General features: G+C 33.4%; 1 protein-coding gene and 1 non-coding gene across 2 annotated transcripts; both read left to right on the top strand.

Annotated features, from left to right (window-relative positions):
• Positions 1-735: 735 nt before the first annotated feature.
• On the top strand, positions 736-807 carry TRNAP-AGG (transfer RNA proline (anticodon AGG)). Its single transcript has one exon. It is a non-coding gene; the product is annotated as a tRNA-Pro (tRNA).
• An 8,258-nt stretch (positions 808-9,065) lies between these two features.
• LOC147790567 (uncharacterized) lies at positions 9,066-11,198 on the top strand. The gene is made up of 2 exons (XM_087127625.1): positions 9,066-9,738; positions 11,107-11,198. Exons 1-2 carry the CDS (start codon positions 9,066-9,068, stop codon positions 11,196-11,198), a joined length of 765 nt encoding a protein of 254 aa, XP_086983751.1.
• The last annotated feature ends 13,266 nt before the right edge of the window (positions 11,199-24,464 follow it).

The raw sequence follows: 24,464 nt of genomic DNA, 5'->3' as shown, positions 1-24,464 counted from the left end.
TCATCCATAATATACAACCACTACCTAAATTATGACCTAAAAATTTGAAAACATAAGTTGTAGTTGAAAATTACATAAAACAATCCCCTAAATCCAAGAACTCTGTCCAATTAGTAAATCCTAAAGATAGTAGCTAACATAGAGTAATTGAAGCTCCACATGAAGTAATTTAAAATTCCAGTTACTTAACTAAAGTTTATCTCGTCTTTAATGAAGCATGAGTTGCACTTAAGTTCATGAAATGTTTATAGACTCCAACTCTTAGTACTATTAATGCAATTATATTTCATATGAGTTTGTCATAAATCAAACTATGGTACAATCAATACAACTTAAGTTCATGAAATGTTTATAGACTCCAACTCTTAGTACTATTAATGCAATTATATTTCATATGAGTTTGTCATAAATCGAACTATGGTACAATCAATACAACTTCATTTTCTTGTCATACGAAGCAAAATAGAAGAATTAAATCAAACAAACTGATGAACTGAGTCAAATAAATCCAACCCAACCCAAACTGAATAGTTTGATTCATTTGTTGGGTTGTAGTTTATTTGATAACACTTGCATATTAGAACAATTCAATATTACAAGCCTTACTTACAAGTAAAATACTAGACCATCAACTCTTTGTTTTATAGTCCAACAACCGCTCAAGAAAATAGATTTCAAACTTGAGAGAAAAAAATATATTGAGTAGGAGCTAAAAATGTTGCATTTATTTAGAAAGGGCATTTGGTCTAGTGGTATGATTCTCGCTTAGGGTGCGAGAGGTCCCGAGTTTAATTCTCGGAATGCCCCTATGTTCATGTCATCAAAAGATGAGCCAACCTAGTGTATTATCATTTAATGATAATGCTCTTTTAATATCATTTACTTGTGTACTCCACGATATATGTCTCAACCTAGTATATTATCATTTAATAATAATGCTCTTAATATCATTTACTTGTGTAATATATGTCCCAAATGGAACTATCTTAATATCATTTACTTGTGTAATATATGTCCCAAATGGAACTATCTTAATATCATTTACTTGTGTAATATATGTCCCAAATGGAACTATCTTAATATCATTTACTTGTGTAATATATGTCCCAAATGGAACTATCTTAATATCATTTACTTGTGTAATATATGTCCCAAATGGAACTATCTTAATATCATTTACTTGTGTAATATATGTCCCAAATGGAACTATCAAACTAAAACTTAATGCTCTTAATATCATTTACTTGTGTAATATATGTCCTAAATGGAACTATCTTAATATCATTTACTTGTGTAATATATGTCCCAAATGGAACTATCTTAATATCATTTAATTGTGTAATATATGTCCCAAATGGAACTATCTTAATATCATTTACTTGTGTAATATATGTCCCAAATGGAACCAACCTAGTGTATTATCATTTAATGATAATGCTCTTTTAATATCATTTACTTGTGTACTCCACGATATATGTCTCAACCTAGTATATTATCATTTAATAATAATGCTCTTAATATCATTTACTTGTGTAATATATGTCCCAAATGGAACTATCAAACTAAAACTTAATGCTCTTAATATCATTTACTTGTGTAATATATGTCCTAAATGGAACTATCTTAATATCATTTACTTGTGTAATATATGTCCCAAATGGAACTATCTTAATATCATTTACTTGTGTAATATATGTCCCAAATGGAACTCTCTTAATATCATTTACTTGTGTAATATATGTCCCAAATGGAACTATCTTAATATTATTTACTTGTGTAATATATGTCCCAAATGGAACTATCTTAATATCATTTACTTGTGTAATATATGTCCCAAATGGAACTATCTTAATATCATTTACTTGTGTAATATATGTCCCAAATGGAACTATCAAACTAAAACTTAATGCTCTTAATATCATTTACTTGTGTAATATATGTCCCAAATGGAACTATCTTAATATCATTTACTTGTGTAATATATGTCCCAAATGGAACTATCAAACTAAAACTTAATGCTCTTAATATCATTTACTTGTGTAATATATGTCCCAAATGGAACTATCAAACTAAAACTTACAAGATAAGAACTCCAAAATAACTTCTATTCTTTTTCTTCTACTTGTGTAATATATGTCCCAAATGGAACTATCAAACTAAAACTTACAAGAGAAAATAAAAAATAAGAACTCCAAAATAACTTCTATTCTTTTTCTTCTCTATGGAACTATCAAACTAAAACTTACCAGAGAAAATAAAAAATAAGAACTCCAAAATAACTTCTATTCTTTTTCTTCTCTCTACAGTAATTCTATTCTTTTTTCTTCTCTCTACAGTAATTCTATTCTTTTTTCTTCTCTCTACAGTTATTCTATTCTTTTTAAAACTTACAAGAGAAAATAAGAAATAAGAACTCCAAAATAACTTCTATTATTTTTTCTTCTCTCTACACTAATTCTTTCTATTCTTTTTAAAACTTACAAGACAAAATAAAAAATAAGAACTCCAAAATAACTTCTATTCTTTTTTCTTGTCTCCACGTAATTTTATTCTTTTTTCTTCTCTCTACAGTAATTCTATTCTTTTTTCTTTTCTCTCTACCGTAATTAACTTCTAGAAAATAAAAATAACTTCTATTCTTTTTTCTTCTCTCTACAGTAATTCTATTCTTTTTTTTCTTCTCTCTACAGTAATTAACTTGTAGAAAGTAAAAATAACTTCTATTCTTTTTCATCTCTATAGTAATTCTATTATTTACTTCTATTTTTTTTTCTTCTCTCTACAGTAATTCTATTCTTTTTTCTTCTCTCTACAGTAATTCTATTCTTTTTAAAACTTACAAGAGAAAATAAAAAATAAGAACTCCAAAATAACTTCTATTCTTTTTTCTTCTCTCTACAGTAATTCTTTCTCTTCTTTTTAAAACTTACAAGAGAAAATAAAAAATAAGAACTCCAAAATAACTTCTATTCTTTTTCTTCTCTCTAATTCTATTATTTTTAAAACTTACAAGAGAAAATAAGAAATAAGAACTCCAAAATAACTTCTATTATTTTTTCTTCTCTCTACACTAATTCTTTCTATTCTTTTTAAAACTTACAAGAGAAAATAAAAAATAAGAACTCCAAAATAACTTCTATTCTTTTTTCTTCTCTCTACAGTAATTTTATTCTTTTTTCTTCTCTCTACAATAATTCTATTCTTTTTTCTTCTCTCTCTACCGTAATTAACTTCTAGAAAATAAAAATAACTTCTATTCTTTTTTCTTCTCTATACAGTAATTCTATTCTTTTTTTTCTTCTCTCTACGGTAATTAACTTGTAGAAAGTAAAAATAACTTCTATTCTTTTTTCATCTCTATAGTAATTCTATCATTTACTTCTATTTTTTTTCTTCTCTCTACCATAATTCTATTCTTTTTTCTTCTCTCTACAGTAATTCTATTCTTTTTAAAACTTACAAGAGAAAATAAAAAATAAGAACTCCAAAATAACTTCTATTTTTTTTTTCTTCTCTCTACAGTAATTCTATTCTTTTTTCTTCTCTCTACAGTAATTCTATTCTTTTTTCTTCTCTCTCTACCGTAATTAACTTCTAGAAAATAAAAATAACTTCTATTCTTTTTTCTTCTCTCTACAATAATTCTATTCTTTTTTTTTTCTTCTCTCTACAGTAATTAACTTGTAGAAAATAAAAATAACTTCTATTCTTTTTTCATCTCTATAGTAATTCTATTATTTTTTCTTCTCTCTACCATAATTAACTTTTCTTCTTTAGTTAGCTTCTATTCTTTAAATAACTTCTATTCTTTTTTCTTCTCTCTAGAGTAATTCTATTCTTTTTTCTTCTCTCTACAGTAATTAACTTCTATTCTTTTTTCTTCTCTCTACAGTAATTATCGCAAACCCTATGTAAATAATTTAACAGCGGTCTAGATCTAAAAGATCTAAAAGGTATAATAATAATTGCTCATGGATTTCATTAACAAAGAAAATAAATGAAATAATGATGATAAATTTCATAAACAACTTAATATATAGTCGTTAACAAAGGCATTTGGTCTAGTGGTGTGATTCTTGCTTTGGGTGCAAGAGGTCTTGAGTTTGATTCTTGGATTGCCTGCCCCTCCAAAAGAAACAAAGCACAATTTTGAAAGAAAGAAAAAAAAACAAAAAAACAAATAAAAATAATTATCAATGGGGGACTAACCCAAAGGAATGCGTTGCAATGCACCTTCAACCTATATTATTTTTTCATATATTGAGGCACGGAAAATATATAGACTAGCAACTAAGAATTATAAATCTAGTGCAAAGGCATTTGGTCTAAACAAATAAAAACCTTCAACCTATATTATTTTTTCATATATTGAGGCACGGAAAATATATAGACTAGCAACTAAGAATTATAAATCTAGTGCAAAGGCATTTGGTCTAAACAAATAAAAATAATTATCAATCGGGGACTAACCCAAAGGAATGCGTTGCAATGCACCTTCAACCTATATTATTTTTTCATATATTGAGGCACGGAAAATATATAGACTAGCAACTAAGAATTATAAATCTAGTGCAAAGGCATTTGGTCTAAGTGGTATGATTATCGTTTTAGGTGTGAGAGGTCTCAAGTTCGATTCTCAAAATTCCCCCAACAATATTATATCAAAATGAATTATGCAAGATAATATGATTTTAAAATGTGGTTTTTAAACATTGAACGAAGAAGATGAGAATAGAGAATGAAACATATTCCTACAAGGGCAGGACTTCAAAAAGATTTAAAATGTGGTTTTTAAACATTGAACCAAGAAGATGAGAATAGAGAATGAAACATATTCTTAGAAGGGCAGGACTTCAAAAAGAGCATTACACAAATTGTTCTATTGTATTATTTCTAGGAACTTTTCATTATCTTGTCCGCTGTCGTCAAATAGATCATCTGTTGTCACAATCCTTTTAAGGAAGATGCGCCCAAATAACCGATCAAAAAGTTTCAGAGAGCCATAGGTTTGAATCCTGTCACCTTGATGTGGTATTCTCAGGGGCCGAAGTGCAAAGCCCCGTAGTCTATCCGTGGTAAGGAAGGCAGGCATGTTGTCCGCTGTCATCACATAGGTCATCTGTCGTCACAATCCTTTTAAGAAAGATGTGCCCAAATAACCGATGAAGAAGTTTAAGAGAGCCATAGGTTCGAATCCTGTCACCTTGATGTGGTATTCTCAGGGGCCGAAGTGCAAAGCCCTGTAGTCTATCTGTGGTCAGGAAGGCAGGCATGTTGTCCGCTGTCATCACATAGGTCATCTGTCGTCACAATCCTTTTAAGAAAGATGCGCCAAAATAACCGATGAAAAAGTTTCAGAGAGCCATAGGTTCGAATCCTGTCACCTTGATGTGGTATTCTAAGGGGCCGAAGTGCAAAGCCCCAAACCCTATTCGTGGTTAGGAAGGCAGGCGAACCACGCACACTAAAAAAAAAAAAAACAGATCTCTTTTTCTATCACACGTAGAATTGTCATTCTTTTGTCTTTTGAAACCCCTTACCTTATCAGTCATCAGGCAGGTTTTTGGTATCATATATCGAGATAATTATTATGAAAAATCTATTCCACTAATGTGACTTAGATACCCTTTCTATCAGCCATGCTATTTGAATAGCCTGAAGTCATCATAGCCTCTCCACCGGTTCTGAAGACTCCTTGCATCTCCAAATGATCGATCACTAAATATATTATTTCTTTTCAATTTTTTCTTATTTACGACATAATGAGCAAGGATAGTTTCTCATGTCACTATTATTGATGACGAGATGTTTAGGATTTTGTGACGTGAGATCGTGGGGATGTAGCTCAAATGGTAGACCGCTTGCTTTGCATGGGAGAGGTACGGGGATAGATACCACGCATCTCCAAAATAAAACTATCTATTATTAAATATATTATTGAAAATTATTTCTTTTCAATTTTTCCTTATTCATGATAGGTTGAGTAGCTATATTTCTTCATTTTCACTATTATTGATGATGAAAAATTAAGGGTTTTGTGATGCAAGAATTGTGGGGATGTATCTTCGCTTAGCATAAAAGTGGTACGACTTAGCATACGAGAGGTACGAGGATCGATACCTCGCATCTCCAAAAGAAACTATTTATTATTAATATTTTATTTCTATTCAATATTTCCTTATTTATGACATAATATGCAGAGATACTTTTTCATTTTCACAATTATTGATGAAGGGACGTTTAGGGTTTTCTGATGTAAGAATGGTAGGGATGTAGTTCAAATGGTAGAGCGTTCATTTCCCATGTGGAAAGTACGGAGATCAATACCTTGCATCTCTAGTTGAATCGATTACTAAATATATTATTTCTTTTCAATTTTTTCTTATTCAGGACATAATGAGCTGGGATAGTTTTTCATTTTCACTATTACTGATGACGAGATGTTTAGAACTTTTTGACATAAGAATTATGGGGATATAGCTTAGATGGTAGAGCGCTCACTTTGCATGCGAGAGGTACGGGGATCGATACCCCGCACCTCCAAAAAATAAGTCAAATATTTTATTTCTTTTCAATTTTTCCTTATTCATGACATGTTGGGTAGCAATATTTCTTCATTTTCACTATTATTGATGACGGAAAATTTAGGGTTTTGTGATGCAAAAATTGTGGGGATGTAACTCAGATGGTAGAGTGTTCGCTTAGCATGCGAGAGGTACGAGGATCGATACCCTGCATCTCCAAAAGAGAGAAATTATTTTTTTAAGTATGAGTTAATTTAACATGTTATGTATCCGTGGGTACGAGAGAAAAAGAAAAGATACTTATATAAGGATTATTATATTATTATGGCTATGCCTCTTTTATAGATAAAAGAGAGTATGAGTTAATTTAACATGTTATGTATCCGTGGGTACGAGAGAAAAAGAAAAGATACTTATATAAGGATTATTATATTATTATGGCTATGCCTCTTTTATAGATAAAAGAGAGAGAGGACTTATTGTAAGTAGTGAACAGGGAATTTGATGAATTCCTCAAAAGATAAGTGCTTATAGGATGGTGGTAGCGTCCGATGCATATGACAGAACTTCTTCACAATTGCAATATCTGACCAATGAATATTATTGTCATTTATAGCTTCTATCACAATACTATAAAATTTGGGGTCAAAGCCTATATGGGACTGAAAAGACCATTCACCACACGCTTGTAAATTAAATTATATCTACTACCTCTGAAATTTTCCAAGGTAAACCTTCCAACAGCTTGCACTTCTTCATCATTGACATCCTTAATTGGAACTAGATTTTAAGGCAAATCTTCTCCACGACTCATTTTGGAACACTTTTATAGATAGTTTCAACAAACTTACTTTGCTCGTGAATACTTTGGAGTTCAATATTTATAGTTGGAGAACGCTATTCAAATTGATATGGTCGAATCTTACAACAAAGTCTAATTGAGCCTCACTCTATTAGGAGATAGCCTCGAATCAGATTCTTTAGTTTGAACAATGGTTGCATTGTTTTAGTCAAACAACCGAGACTAGTGTATTACCAATAGTATAGACATTTTGTACGTGTATTTTCTTACATATTAACAATTGTATACAAATAATAATTAAATTTATGAGTAGAAGTTTGGATGGAGTTTTATTAAATAGGTACTTAAATTATATATAAAAATATATAAGATTTTTATTTTTTTTATTTTTTTTATATACATTTAGGAGAACAAAACAAAGATTCAAGAAGATGTTATTCCTGCCATGGTTTAATTTTTATTCTTTCTTATTTCTCGAAGATTAAAAAAAAAAAAAGTTATCCTCTCTCAAATATGGTTCGTTATTTGATTATTTTCTCTTGAGTGAATTTTAAGTGAAACACATTCTCTACCCAAGTAATTGCAAGATGCAAGCTTCACACCAAGAGGAATCAAAGTCCCAAGTATCAACGTTCTTAAGTGTCAATTTTTATTCTCCATCTCAACATAAATTAAACTTATTTTCGTGAAGATATCTATTTATAAAAGCAAAATATCTCAGAGTCACAAAAATAAAAATGAGATATAGATACGAGACATAAATATGATACCAAATAGATATGATAACTGTAAGGATTATATTTGATCGAGTTATTTGGATTAGCTTTTATCTAGTTATTTGAATTAGATTTGATTTAGTCATTCTTCAATTGGATGAGAGATTTCTCCCGATTCTTCTGATCTTTCCAGTTTTCTTTTTCTGTTCCTAACATTTTGGTATTAGAGTCATGCCCTAAACTAGTTAAAACTAGAAGCAACAGTCTTCTACGTTTGTCATAATAAAAGTATGTCGATGGAGAGTCCACTTGTGCAGTCTGCTGGAGGAAGGAGTCAAGGTCGTGGAAGCTTTAGAGGCAGAGGAAGGGGACGAGGCCGACAAACCTTCAACAAGGCCATAGTGGAGTGCTATAACTGTCACAAGCTTGGACATTTTCAATGGGAATGTCAAAGCAATACCAGACGAGGCAGACAAACCTTCAACAAGGCCACAGTGGAGTGCTATAACTGTCACAAGCTAGGACATTTTCAATGGGAATGTCAAAGCAAGGAGAATGAGACAAACTATGCAGAGAGTCAAGAAGAGATGTCGATGAGGCTTACGTGAATATGAATAAGGCCAATAAAGAAGATATGTGGTTCCTTGACTTGGGATGTAGCAATCATATGTGTGGGAAGAAGAAATATTTTTTCAGATTTTGATCGAAGTTTCAGAGATTCAGTGAAGCTGGGCAACAACTCAAGCATGGTTGTAACCGGAAAGGGTAATGTACTGCTGGAAGTGAATGGAATCATAATGATAATCACAGGAGTATTCTATGTGCCAGACCTGAGGAACAATTTGTTGAGTATTGGTAAATTGCAAGCAAAGGGGTTACCTTTTTGTTTCAAAATGGAACATGCAAGGTGTTTCATCCTAAGAGAGGCTTAATCATGGAGACAAAGATGTCTTTGAATCGAATGTTCGTATTGCATGCTATATATCTCAACCTGTAGCAGCCGTTCAAACTCAATTGAAACTTATGGGGAGAAGTGGTTCAAGGTCTCTGTCCTACACTCACCGCTCCAATTCCTATCGCCATAGTCAGAGAAGCAGAAGGGACCCAAGTTCTTCCCCCTATCATTCCACTACCAATTCCAGGAGAAGCAGCCGTTCAAGTTCCCTCAGCCGCCAACGTAGAAGTAGGTCTTCCTCGTTATCTCCTTTCCCCAAATTGTCCAGTTCCAGTCCTAGTCGTGCATCCACTGATCGGAATCATTCCATAGAGAAGCTTAAGAAAGAGGAAGAAGAGAAGAAAAGACGTGAAACAGAGTTGAAGAAGTTAGAAGAAGATGCAGCTAGGAGGATGGAAGAACTAATTCAGAAGAATGTTGAAGAAAGGCTAAACTCTGAAGAGACTAAATTAGAAATACAGAGGCGAATAGAGGAAGGTCGCACGAAGTTGTTTGATGATGTTGATGTGCAGCTTGAGAAAGAGAAAGAAGCCGCTCTTACTGCTACAAGACAAAAAGAAGAACAAGCACGAAAAGAGAGAGAAGAGCTAGATAAAATGCTTGAAGAGAATAGAAGAAGGGTAGAAAAAGCACAGCGGCGATTAGTTCTGGAGCTGCAGCGGAAGGAAGAAGAACAATATTGTGAGCTCGAGTTGATTCAGAGACAAAAAGAGGAGGCAGCTCAGAGAACTAAGCTAGATGATAAGAGTTTGAGTTATGTTTTGCTGGGAGTTAGTGAAGAGTCAAAAGCTTACAGACTCTATGATATAGAAACGACAGATGAAAATAAGGATATAGAAGCGGCAGATGAAAATAATGATATAGAAGCGGCAGATGAAAATACTGCAGAGGAAAATATTTCATCTGGCTCTTTGGCTGAAGCAAGCTCTCCTAACTCGAATAAGGCAAGGAATAAGAGACCACCAGTCTGGATGAGAGACCATGCAATAGGAGAAGTTTTTTTTTTGTAAAGAAGATGATGAAGCTCAGCCATGTTTACCCCTATTGAACCTGCAAACTTTGTAAACTTTAGAGAAGTACTGAAGAGTGAGAAATGGAGGCAAGCCAGGGATCTGGAGCAATAAACAGAAATGGCACATGGGAATTGATGAAGTTAACTGGTGGAAGTTTGGTATGAGGTCGTAGATATAAACTGATTACTATTCTTGTTCAGTTTAAGGGAGGGATTGTTAGGATTAGATTTGATTGAGTTATTTGGATTAGATTTGATCTAGTTATGAATTAGATTTGATTTAGTCATTCTTCAATTGGATGAGAGATTTCTCCCAATTCTTCTAATCTTACCGTCTTCTGTTTTCTTTTTCTGTTACTAACAGTAACATGTCATTCTTAAAAAACTAGGATACCGATGTGACAATGATACATTAATTAAAAAGAATTATTTCAAAAAATTTATCAATTTTATATTAGAAATAAATTCATATAAATAAGTTTATATATTTGTATACTTAAAAAAAAAAAACTTAATGTATGTTTCACTCTCAAAATATATTCAAAGTCAAGTGTCTGATACGATGGATTATAAATTTGTAATGTATCCATTGTATTAACAAGTGTTCAGTACATGCCAAACACATGTCAGATTAGTGAAACTAAGTTATTCTCATGCTCTCTTTACACCTATTTAAAGTAGTTTAAAAACTAGCACGTCAAATATTATAATTGACTAACTACAACTTCAATTTTGTGCTTTAAGGATTGTTTTGACCCAAGAGAAATAAAATCCTTAATTTAGTACATGGTAGCAAAGATGGACATGAGAATGAGTTATTCTCATATGGAAAGAGATTTAACCTTATGTTATATCTCATATCCTCTCTTAATCAATTATTTAGTTTTATTTAGTATGTGTTAGAAAGATACGTCCATCAATAGCAAAAAAATAAAATAAAATAAAATAGAATAGATTAAATTAGCCAAAAGTAATGACTAACATAATTAAAATATATATATATATATATATATATATATATATATATATATATATAAACGATGAATTGATTAAATTGGCTAATTGCTAACATAATTAAAAATAAATGTAACAAACACACCGAAGTAAGATTAGGAACACAAGTAAAAACAAAAACACAAACAGCCAAAAAATCAAGATTTGGAAAGTGTTAAACAGTTTTGATATATAGACATTTCAAGACCTTACTCGTGCAATTTTCCCATGAAATCTAACACTAGAGCATCATAAAATTTAGAGAAATGATTGAAATTGATGTCATGTTCATATAGGTTGACTTTAATACAAAAAAACAAATCGAACTTTGTTAAGGATAAATTGGGGACACCAGCCTAAGCTAATCAGTTAGGTGTCCTTACCATCCGTATGGTTATATTTGATGTTGACTGTGCTCGTGGTTCTGCAAGTGTCATATATATTGATATGTGTGAAATGTTTGTGAATCGATATGCTTATGATATGTTATAATATGTGAATTGTATGATAATACTTACGGTACCATGTGTTCAATGGTATATTTGAGATAGGATACGAGAAGGATGCACTAAACGTAATGTAACGATAGGAGTAAGACATGTTCATGAAACGTTATGGTTTGGTTACGTATCGAAGTGCTATGGGTATGACAGATTGATAACAATGATATGGTCACGATGGATTCATAAAACAATACGATTAGGTTATGGGTAGAAAGGGATAGGATTATGATAGATTGATAGAACGATAGCGTTAGGATACGTTCCTGTAACGTTAAGACTAAGGTACGTTCAGGTAACGACACAACTATGATATGTCTAAGGACGTTAAGGCTATGATAAATTAGGGAAGGATATAATCACGAAGTTTTTATGACATGATATGATTATGATACGACATGTGAAGGACTAGTAACACTAGTCTCAATATACTAACAAGTACTAGTAACACTAGTCTCAATGACTTAAAGAATACAACTATTATCTCGAACTATAAAGAATTTAATTCCAACCTATTCTAATGGACAAACGCTTTATTAGACTCTATTGTAAGATTTCACTTCATCAATTTAAGTAGCGTTCAACTACACCTATAAATATCAAATTCTTAAGTATTCATGAACAAAAACGGCCTAACAATGTCTCTTGGAACTATTTACCAAAGGTGTTAGAATGAGCCGTGTGGAAGGGTTGCCTTTAGATGCTTTAGTACCAATTAAGGATGTCAATATCCTAGTAGTGCAGAATGCAGGAAGGTTCGTAGTTGAAAAGAATAACGAGAATAGTGGACATCGTTTCATCTACAAGCATGTGGTGAACGGTCTGGTTGGTATGACTAGAGAACGTCGTCCTCGCAGAATTTATATTATTGTGATAGAAGTTATAAATAACGATGATATTCCTTGGTCTTTTATTACAAAGGTGCAGAACTTTTAAAGAAGTTATCGAGTTCCTTGTCCCCAAGTAGCAATACAACTACTAGAATGCTATCTCTACTTATAATAAAGCCCTCTCTCTCTCGAAATATATATGTGTGTTTGTGGATGTATTACTCTCTTTTATTAATGAAATAAGGCATAGTCATAATGATATTATGAGTATCTTTTCTATCCCTCCCTTCCTTATCGCTATATAAAGAATATGAAGATTATAAGTAAAAGATGTACAAGTAATTTGTTACTTTTGAACTTAAAATGCTTATAATTCAATATATCTTTGTTATCATCAATAATTATCAAACGGTATATAATTTTGTCCAAGTAAGGTCGCTTCTCATTCCCAATATGATATCATAACACAAAATCGAGCGGAAGGGTTAACGATAAAATGATAACAAAAACCCATTCGTCGAACCAACTATAAAGGAAGGGTTGGTTGGAAACCATGTCTATACTTCTTTGCTTTAATCACACGTAACTAAAGATATATAAGAACAACAGAATATGACATGCCCAGTCAAAACATAAAAAATTTCTTGCCATGTTATAGTTAATGAATATGGTATGCACAAAGATCCGATGTCACACTTCATGATTGGAGACCAATACAGTGAGCTATGGTCGTCCATAACGTCCTTTGGTCCAATTATGTCAAGCAAATGTTGTAGCAAGCAAAGAGTTTTTAATAAGTTTGATATTGCAAAGAGCTCGGTTTAAGGCACAAATGTCTCTGATGTGAAAGGCGCACCAATTCAACGAGATTTAAGTAACCATGAATAAGACACATGATACAGCTTGTAAACAAAACGATGTCCATGACTCTTGTTATTTTCTTCCACTACAAACTTTCTAGCCTCTTGCACTTTTTTGTCATTGACATCCTTAATTGAAATTAGAATTGAAGGAAACACTTCTCCACAACTCATTATGGAACACCTTTGATAGATAGTTTCAACAGATTTACTTTGTCGAGGAATACTTTAAAATTCGATATTTATAGTTGAACACTACTTAAATTGATGAAGTGAAATTTTAAAACAGATGTTAATAAATCGTTTGTCTATTAGAAGAGAGCTTGGAATTAAATTCTTTATAGTTGGGATAAGGGATGTTTTAGTCAAATTAAGTATACTTTTTAGTTTTAAAATAAATTAATTTTTTAGTTTAAAATAAATTGATTTTTTAGTTTTAATTTTATTCCTAATAAATTAATTTTGATGCGGTGTTATGTATTTTAATAAAATTAATATTAACTTAATCAACCAAAATTTGTTTTTTTTAAAAAAATTATAAGCTAAATTAATAAAAATACCATTGAAATTTGCACTTTATCTAAAAAAATACTCATAATTTTTTTTAGAAGTTTCAATAATACACTTAAATCTTAAAAAAAAAAATCTATAGAAACTATTAATTTGTTTTTTAAAAAAATACCGTTGAATTTTCAAAAAAAAAAAAAAAGCTTCAAAACTACTCGTTAACTTTCAAAAGTGTTTAAAAAAAGATAGATGGGGAGAAAATTGTGTTCATGGGGAGAAAATTGAAGATTATTTTAGGAGAAGGTTTTAAGATCCTGAAAACATAACAAGAAGTAATATCGTAGCTTAAGGTCGCCATTAAGAACCTACTAGGAGGCTACTTACTAAGTTTTACTCAGTCCATGTTTATCATTTTTTTTCAAGTAACTAAGAGTTAGGTCGTGCATGAGAGTGGACTTTGGAGTGTGGGCCATGGACTAACCTCTGTTTTTAATCTAGTATTTTTTGTTCTTCTTTTAAGTCTGCTTCTTATTTTGTGTTTGTAACGAGTATGTATATGTAACACCCAAAAAATGAAGGAAATTATCTCCCATAAGAATAAGCCACTCATGAAAGACCCAATGGATAGAAATGAAAAAAAATTAAAGGATTAAGCAAGAACAAAGGACTTAGTCAAGTCACTCGTGTACCCTAACAAGTGATTTCACGGAGTTAAAGGCCTTTTGAAAAGGATTGGAAACGAAAAAGTAAATCAAAAGGGCAAAAAAGTCATTTTATCAATTATCAAAAATCATTCCGGATTTGTAATTCCTTATCTAGAAGGAATCTCAAGATTCAAAAAAAAAAGGGAAAAATGATAAAAAAAGAAATTTGTAGAACAATTTTGGATTTTTCAAGAAAAATAATAATTAAATATTCGGAAAGTGGTAAATTACCAAAAAACCCCTAGAAGAATGGACAATTACAGAAATGCCACTCTAATTAGAATCAGAACATCTACCGTGACCATCCGAGCAAAATCTTTCGAACTCAAATCTCAACCGTCGGATGTCCTCCAAAATTTGATATGATCTAGAACGAACACGCACGGATCATCACATCCAACGACTAGTATGCAAAGCCAAGGTCGAATGGCCATGATCGGAGTTGATATCACCAAAAAATTATCCAGAAAGATCGATCTCTAAATAACGAAGATTCTGGAGCTCTCAATGTCGGTTTAAGCTCCTCCTATAAAGTCGGAAGTAGGAGAAACAATATGGAATAAGAATCGAGAAAGGTCGATCCCCCAATCGAAGGCAATAGGCGTTTAGATTATGGGTCTCCTACTCTCAGATTTCTTCCAAATTCGAGAGCAATCCTCCACCATTTCTCTTCAAACTTATTCCTACCATTTCTCAACAAGATTACCCACAAGTTCTATGAAGGAATAGAGTGCTGAAAGTGCCTAGAAACCATTCCCCCAATTCAATCCGCCATTGAAGAACTTCAAGAAAAACTTGAAAATCCAACCCGAGGATACATGATTTCTGGAAATTAAGGTCCTACACTCAAAGACGTTCCTCCAAACCAATTCCTTTAGCCTGAAGATAAGATATGGAAGAGGTTCAATGAAGAAATAGAGCCTTGAAACCCCTATAATCGGCTACCCAATAAGAAATTCTTTGTTTTATCTCCAGTGATAAATCAGATTTTGGATGAACTTTGGTTGCGAATATCTTAGGCTACGATCCACGAGAAGTTATCATCAGATTTTGGATGAACTTTGGTTGCGAATATCTTAGGCTACGATCCACGAGAAGTTATCAAATAAATCCCAATCCCTTTCTTGTAACATCCATCTTTAAGTTTCACGAAGAAATCGAGGAGAGAAACACTGTAAATGTGGCTGTACAGGCCGAGTTTCAGATGGCGGCGATGCAAAAAATGTGCATCTTATTTCTGTTCAGAGGAAGAAAACGATGATACGGCTAGTTCAACTGAACTGTCCAAGTCAACTTAAAAGTTGACCTTTTCTCGGGTTTTCTCAGTAGATTTTATGAAATGTTGTATGAATCCTATGAATCATTTCCGGAGAGGTTATATAAGGTAATGAAGTTTCGGAGTTATTGGAAAACTTTAGTTAGTTTTTATCCATATGATTTTACCTCCTAGGATAACTAAAGTGGTATCCCTAAAGTAATAGATTCCCCAGATGTACCCTTGGTCGCTATTCCTAAGAACTTATAAGTTCCAAGCTTGACCCAAGACATTATGCATAAAGGCCCCTATTTCTCTTTAGGTGGGATGCTATGGTATATGTACCATGAGCCGCCTGCACCACGATTTGCTAGCAGGATGCCACAATTATGACAACGCCACCTATGCACTCATGGGAAGTGGTACCACCGTTTTGTTTTAAAATGTCTTGTGTTGTCAAAGGTCCTACCGGGAGTAGAACCTAAGTCGTTGGATTCAAAGTCCAAAGTGCTAACCACTACACCATAGAACCCCTTGTAAAAATTTATTTTGGAATGGTTTTCCTATTTTATGCAGATTCCACAAGAAGGGAGATCCTATCATGAGTCAAACTCAAGTTATTGGATTCAAAGTTCTAGAGCTGTTTTATCTAACTCGTTGTGATCTTGAGCACCTTTAGAGTGGTTGTAGAAGTAACCCTCCGGTGTTGATTGAAGCTCTTGGAGAACATGTAATTTTATATATTTCTTATAGTTAATTTATATATTGTTGTATATTACAAACAAATTGAAATAATACTTTACATCCCCGTCTTTCTTTCTTCCGTGCAAAACTTAACATGAAAACTATATTATTTCAATATTCGCTCGAGAAACAAGGGGTGAAAACTATATTATTTCAAACCCTCCATTATTGCTTCTACTTTGCGTGAAAATGCTTCCACTAAATCATGTTACTAACTAGTTGGTTTGGTTTGGTTCAATTCTTGGGTCCACTAGATTGAATTGACGTAGCTCAATTAAACTCTTGATAATATAAAAATCATAAGTTTCTTAAATTAAGTTAACTTAAAAGTTTAACCCCTAATTTTTTTTAGAATGTTTAGCTTTGTGTCTAGTTGATCTCTAAATGCTTAGAAGTATCTAATAAGACTTCTATTTAAGGAACTTTTCACTATAAATATTATTTAGTAAGACTTCAGGTTATTATTAAGGAATTTCAAATGAGTGATTTGATATATCGTAGATGACAAAATATTTATTTGTTTCAAATATCTTACGTTGACCATTCTTTTTTGTCAAGTATTTTGAATATTATCATTGTGAATTAATGGCATTAGATTGAATCTAATTAATAACAATATCCCAAAACTCAGATAAAGATGACATCAAAATTAATACTTTAATTTCATCTTCAAAATTTATTTCCACTTAACTCAGTTGACTAATAATCATAATAGTCACCCGTGCACAAATATTTACAACCTTAAAAGGTAAAATTATAAGGAGTACAAGAAAAAAGTGTTTAAAATAGTTTCAAACTATAGAAAAAAAAATAGTAGGAATTGGTCAAAGTCAACATCCATTGATCACTTATGGCACAACACAACACATATGAGGGTAACATTTTTTCATTTCTCTACTATATTAGGCCCTTTGGTTTATTGGCTTTACAAGATGGAGACATGAGGTTTTCTATGTTCCAAATAAATTTGGTTGATTGTTTTCTGGTTAGCATTGATACCATCAAAACTTGTTTATTTCTTTGAAATGTTTTACATGTTTTCATTTTTCTACTTTGTCTGCTTGCATTTAGAAATGAAGCAAAATTAGTCTTAGGCAGATTGTTATAATTATAATTTTTAACTAAAAAAAAAAAAATTAGTCTCGTTGTCACGCTTAAAACTACCCTATAGGTATAATCGAACTATTATCCTTCCACCAATAGGAGAAAAAGGCAACGTTACTATGTGAAACTAGTTTCATGTCATTTATTCAACAATAAGGGTGTTAGCATGCATTTGGAAATGAACCCATATTTAAAAAATTTATATAAAATAGAAAAGAATTGTTATCTCAAAGACAATGATACTATGTGAAACTAGCCTCAAGATGCTTCCTTAACTCTTAGGGGCGGTAAACCAACGATTCCTTCACCCAAGACCCATGGCCCGACTCCCTGCATGGAAGGGATAATCTAGAGAATCATTCCAAGAACCCTAACGGATGGGTTACAAACTCACATTTTGGTGGGTTCTCCAAGCACGGATTGCAAGTTAAAAGAGGTTGAAAACAAAGTAAAATGATAAAAGGAACCAACCAAATTCGAACGGGTGACCTCTTGATCTACAGTCAAATGCTTTACCACTGAGGTATGGACTCATTTTGCATGATTTCAACCTTAATGACCCCTTCTACAGAGTGTCAGTCTAAAAGTGTAAAAAGCGTCTCTCCAAAATAAAAAGGCCCAACCAAGTTCAAACGGGTGACCGGTCAAATTCTCTACCACTGAGCCATGGATCCATTTTGTAGGATTTTAACCTTAGTGACCCCTTAGACATAGTGTCGGTCCAAAAAGTGTAACAAATTTCTATCCAAGATAGAAGGGCCTGTTAAGATCGCACAACAACGCACACGCTCGATCTAGATGAACATAAAGAACAGGATAGAGGAAAGTGCAAGGAGAACTCTGGCTAAAAGGATTTTTCTATTGATGACTTCACGTATGTACAGTAAGAGAGAATTACAGAGAATAGAAAGTACTTTTCAAAGCTCTGGTGGACGGGATATATATAAAGTTCAGTTTACTATATATAGGTTTACCAGATTTAATCATCTACTATATATAGACATTTACTATATATAGCTTTACCCGATTTAACCATCTACTATATATAGCTATTTACCATATATAGGTTTACCGGATATAGTTTTACCAAATATAGCTGTACCGGATATAGCTTTACCAAATATAGCTTTACCGGATATAACCGTTGACCAAGATATAAATAAGCCGCAGGCTCCATATCCTAACAATTCTCCCACTTGGAGACTGATCTCGTCAACCAAGAATTTCATTCTCAAACGAACATGAGCATCTTCATGGTCTTCATGGCACCATATCAATTGAGGCTTTGCACGACCTCAATATTCCAACAACACATTTTGTCAACATGTTTGCTGGATTCTTTGCACCCTCTATCTTCTCCAAACACATCACCATCTTTCACTAACCTGCAAGTGAAATGGTATCGTCTTATGTGTTTTCTCTTTAAATGATAGACCGGGTTCCTTCGCCAACTGTATGACCTCTGGCTATTTCTGTTAAGAATCTTCGTGCTGCTTCTTGCCCATTCTTCCAGATAGTCAGTCATCCATATCGTCTTCTTTCCAGCTTCAACTATTGCCACGTACTCAATGTCAGTACAATGCATTTTTGAAGCCTAGACTTCCCATCATCCATGGCTTGCTCCTACTTGGTTGTATCCTCCAACTGTAGGGTCTCATCAAAGGGTTGTGATTTCTTTTCATCAGCAACAGATAGTGTAATGAAGGTATATACATATCTGGTACTCTGATAGTACAGGATGATTTTCTCAACACCAGTTCAAGTGTCAGTTTCTCCACAGCTGATTCCTCCGCAACAACCTCAGGAGTTTGTTGAGTATCTTCTACAAGATCACTTGGTGATTTTCTCCGCAACTCAACCTCAACTCCCACTTGCTTTGTTGTCTTGGAACCTTGCTCCACATCTGGTTCCTCAGCAGTAGTCTCAGGAGTTTCTTGAGTATCTGCTACAACATCACTAGGTGAGTTTCCCTGCAACTCAAGCTCAACTCCCACTATCTTCGTGCTCTTGGAATCGTGCTCCACATCTGGTTCCATTTCCAATCGCACTTTCTTCAATTCTCTGGCGGTCCTTGTGAAGCTAACTCGTTTCTGCTTGCTCATAACGTAGTTCTCACAACGACCCACATCAACAGATTTCAGACCTTCTAAAACTCCTTTCGCATTCAGCCTCTTCATTCTTTTCGCACTCATAGGTTCAAGTCTATTGTGCTGTAGACTTGAATTTGAAGCACTCTCAGCAACAGCAGCTATGTTCATACACCCTGCAGTGGTGTATAAGGTTCCAGATTTTGAGCCACGTGCTACCACTGTAGCACCCTTCATAATCTTCCACGAACTCTTCCCTAACTTTGTTGCATAACCTGTGCTGTCCAACTGACCAATAGAGATCAGGTTCCTTCAGAGACCAGAAATATATCTGACATCCTTTAATGTCCACTGATTTTCTGTGGGAGTTTTTATGCAGACATCTCCTTTTCCTTTAATCTCCAAATCTTTGTTGTCGGCAATATACACCTTCTCAAAATTTCCAGATTGAAATTCCAGAACAACTCTTTATTTGGAGACGAATGAAAAGATGCATCTGAATCCAAAATCCAGGATTCAATCGAACTGTCCACGCTGAGGATTAGGGCATCCCCAATGTCTTCTGCTGAATTTATAGAATCATCACATCTCCAGATTTGTGATTCTGCTTTCTCTTTGGTCTTGTACAACCTATCTTAAAGTGATCTTTTTCTCCACAATTCCAACACGTTACGTTTGGTCTATTTGGAGATTTTTCTCGGTTCTTTCATTTTGATCGCCCTTTGTTTGGGCCCTTCGGTTTACTTCTTCCCCTTCGATCAACACTGAGAGCATTGCCTGGTGAATCTCCAGTTTCCCGTTTGCGAATACTTTTGCTGAAAACTACATCTCGAATTTCAAAAAACTTCAGTTTATCAGATCCTCGGGAACTGCTGATTGCAGCAACAACTGTATCCCATGACTCGGGTAAGGATGACATCAAAATCAACGCTCTCATTTCATCTTCGAAATTAATTTCCACCGAACTCAGTTGACTTATGATCATATTGAATTCATTTGTATGATCAGCAACAGGTCCACCTTCAGACATCTGTAGATTGAACAATCTCCACATCAAATACGCCTTGTTCATAGCCGATGGTTTTTCATACATATTTGACAGCGCCTTCAATAGATCTAACGTTGTCTTCTACTTGATAATGTTGAACGCCACGTTTCTGGATAGCGTCAACCGAATCAGCCCCAAGGCTTGTCGATCCTTGAGCTTCAACTGTTCCATGGTCATGGATTCCGACTTCACTCCCAACAGAGGTTCGTGAAGATCTTTCTGGTACAGATCATCTTCAATCTACATCATCCAGAAACCGAAATCGGATCCATCGAACTTCTCAATTCCAATCTTTGAACTTTCCATCTTCACAGATCGTGGTGAATTTCGCCTAGGTCTGATACCAGATGTTGGGATTGCACAACAACGCACACGCTCGATCTAGATGAACACAAAGAACAGGATAGAGAAAAGTGCAAGGAGAACTCTGGCTAAAAGGATATTTCTATTGATGACTTCACGTATGTACAGTAAGAGAGAATTACAGAGAATAGAAAGTACTTTTCAAAGCTTTAGTGGATGGTATATATATATAGTTCAGTTTACTATATATAGGTTTACCAGATTTAACCATGTACTATATATAGCTTTACCCGATTTAACCATCTACTATATATAGCTATTTAATATATAGCTTTTAGAAGATATAGTTTTACCAGAAATAGTTTTACCGGATATAGCTTTACCAAATATAGCTTTACCGGATATAACCGTTGACCAAGCTATAAATAAGCAGCAGGCTCCATAATCTAACAGGGCCCAACTAGGTTCGAATTGGTGACCTCTTGATCTGCAATAAAATGCTCTAACATTGAGCTATGGTCCCATTTTGTATGATCTCAACCTTAGTGACCCCTTCTAAAGATTATCGGTCCAAAAGTGACCCTACCGAATCGGCTATGGACCAATTTTGTATAAATTGGTGGATTACCTATCGGGAATTAAACACAGGTCGTTAGATTTAAAGTCGAAAGTGCTAACCACTACACCATAGAACCACTTGTTAAACTTTATTTTGGCAGCGATTTTGATAAGCGCTAACAACACTGGATTTTACAAAGCTAGAGGCTGTAGTATCCTTATATACTTTCACAAGGTGTTTTCATCTTCTTTTATAGGTAATTGAACTTTCGAGTCCATGTATAAATGATTGGTTGGATTAGTATCCGTTGAAGAAGACAGAGGAGAGAAGAGAGACTTTGTTAGAAATTCTCCCGTAGGTAATCCCCCAAGGTGTTTTCAACTTCTTTTATATAGGTCGAATTTTAAAATCAAACCACAACAAAATTTACTTCTATCTAGCAAAATTATTTTTTTTGTTTGAAACAAGATTATTCCCTTCTTTTTCTAAAACTAAATTTGACTCTCGAATAGATTTTAATAGTTTTGTTATTTAAATTTTCTTTAAAATTTTTGTACACCGAGTACAATGGAAATAATACATTTTTTTTTTTTTTTTTTTTTTTTTACTATTTTGTAATTTGTATGGTATTATTGGAGGCTTTTGAATGAAATATGATAATTGATTCTATGTCCTCTTTGACAATTTTAGATACCTCCATATCCGATATTTGATTTTGGGTATGGACACAACTAGCTGATTTCTTTTGATTACATTAATGAATGTATGTAGATGTTTAAAGTGTTGATCTTAATGGTTTTAGAAAATATCAACACATCATCGATATAAACTATCGAATTTTTTTGAAAGGATTGAAAATATCATTCATAATCTTCTGAAATTCGGATGGAGCGTTATTTAGCCTAAATGGCATGACGATCCTCTCATTAAATGCTATTTTATATTTGTCCTTTTAGGAAACTAGAATTTTCCGAAATCCCAATTTCATGTCGAATTTTATAAAAACATTTGACTCTAAATTCTTTTTATCAAATCATTTTTGTTTTGGATGGGATATCTTATTTATTCTAAAACCTTATTTAGAGGTTTGTAGTTAATTACCAGAATTTCTGGTTTCTTTTCACCATGTTGTTAACCTAAAATGCCAGACATGACCACATGCTCTTTGAAGACCTTATCAGCTCCCTCTACAAAATATCACCTAAAATGTCACACTATTTAGTGTTCGATGCTTTTTAACTTAACCCTAGGGTTCTATTTAAAGTGAACTTGTGATAATTTTTGTCAAATTATATATTTGAATACCTAATACATTAAGATATAATATCTTATTTCAATAATATTAAAATGTCGTAGAATATCATAATATATGTTTAATTAATATGAATCTCATTCAAATTTCAAATATATATTTTTATTTAATGTTTATGATACACATCAATTATTTTAATATTTAACATATCAAATACATTAATATGTTTTGATATTATACTTCAAGACTATAGGAACTTGCTCAAAGAACATGAGAGTTACATTGGCCTACAATGCATCTCATGGACGATGCAAAACTATGGTGGCGCTTGAAGGTGAATTGTATAAAAAACTGGTCATGCACCAAAAAATCATGGGAAGACCATTGATGGAATTGAAGCAATCGACGCTCCTGTATGGGTTCCCAATCAAAGACCTAATGTTTGATGTTGACTCTTTTGAAGAAAGAGCCACATGATCAAACAACAAGAAACGTGGCGGTATCTTTGAGAACTCTATCACATACATAAAAAAAAACGTGTCGAAGAGTTAGACATTACACAGAAGATCTGGCTTTCATCGAGGAGACCCGAGTTTGATTCTCGAAAATGAAATTTTATGTTCTTATTTCGTTTATTTTATAGTTTCATCTTTTGTCACCAATTATATTTAAACTTTACCTAGGTTTGAGAAGCACTATAATGGATGAGTTCAATAGTATCTTAAATTCAAAAGACTTTTATGAACTTGGTTTGAGAGGCACTATAATGGTCAAGTTCAATAGTATCTTAGATTAAAAAGACTTTTATGAACTTTGAACCTTTAATACTGTTATGTCATAGATATTTGGTTCAATTTCAACAAGTGAGGTTGAGGTCATTCAAATGGTTAATGTGATAATCCAGTCATTTTCAAGGTCTCTTTTGTTGAACGCATCATGGCTGAGATGACTGAGATGAGCACCAGAGTGAGTTTGACAAGGAGGGTCGTAGAGAACCACACCCCAAACCAAGCTCATGATGGGCTTAACAAACTGAAAATCCAAAAACACAAACCCTTAAATGGGAACCAGGATGCTATGGAATTAAAAAGCTTTATTTCTGACGTAGAACAATACTTGAAGGTTACAGGAACTTGCTCATAGAACCTAAGAGTTACGTTGGCCACAATGCATCTCATGGACGGTGGCGCTCGAAGGTGGATGATATAAAAAATTGGTCATGCACCATAAACTCATGGGAAGACCGTTGATGGAATCGACGCTCCCCTTGATGGGTTGCAAATTAAAGACCTGACGTTTGATGGTGACTCTTTTGAAGACAAAGCCACACGATCGAACACCTCGAAATGTCACGGTAGCTCTAAGAACTCTATCATACGACCTGAGAGTTGAGGGCTACAGGAACTTTCTCATACGACCTGAGAGTTACGTTAGCCGCAATGCATTTCATGGACGATGCAAAACTATGGTAGTTCTCGAAGGTGAATGGTATAAAAAACTGGGTCATGAACCATAAACTCATGGGATGATCGTTGATGGAATCGACACTCCCCTGGATGGGTTGCCAATCAAGGACCTAACATTTTATATTGACTCTTTTGAAGAAAGAGCCACACAATCGAACAGCTTGAAATATCGCGGTAGCCCTGAGAACTCTAACACACACAGGGAAGAACGTGTCGAAGAGTTAGACATTAAGCAAAAGATCA

Source organism: Cucurbita pepo, chromosome 10 (assembly GCF_057944985.1).
Source record: "Cucurbita pepo subsp. pepo isolate OVF chromosome 10, ASM5794498v1, whole genome shotgun sequence".
NCBI lineage: Eukaryota > Viridiplantae > Streptophyta > Magnoliopsida > Cucurbitales > Cucurbitaceae > Cucurbita > Cucurbita pepo.
This window is presented reverse-complemented; position numbering and strand designations above follow the sequence as displayed.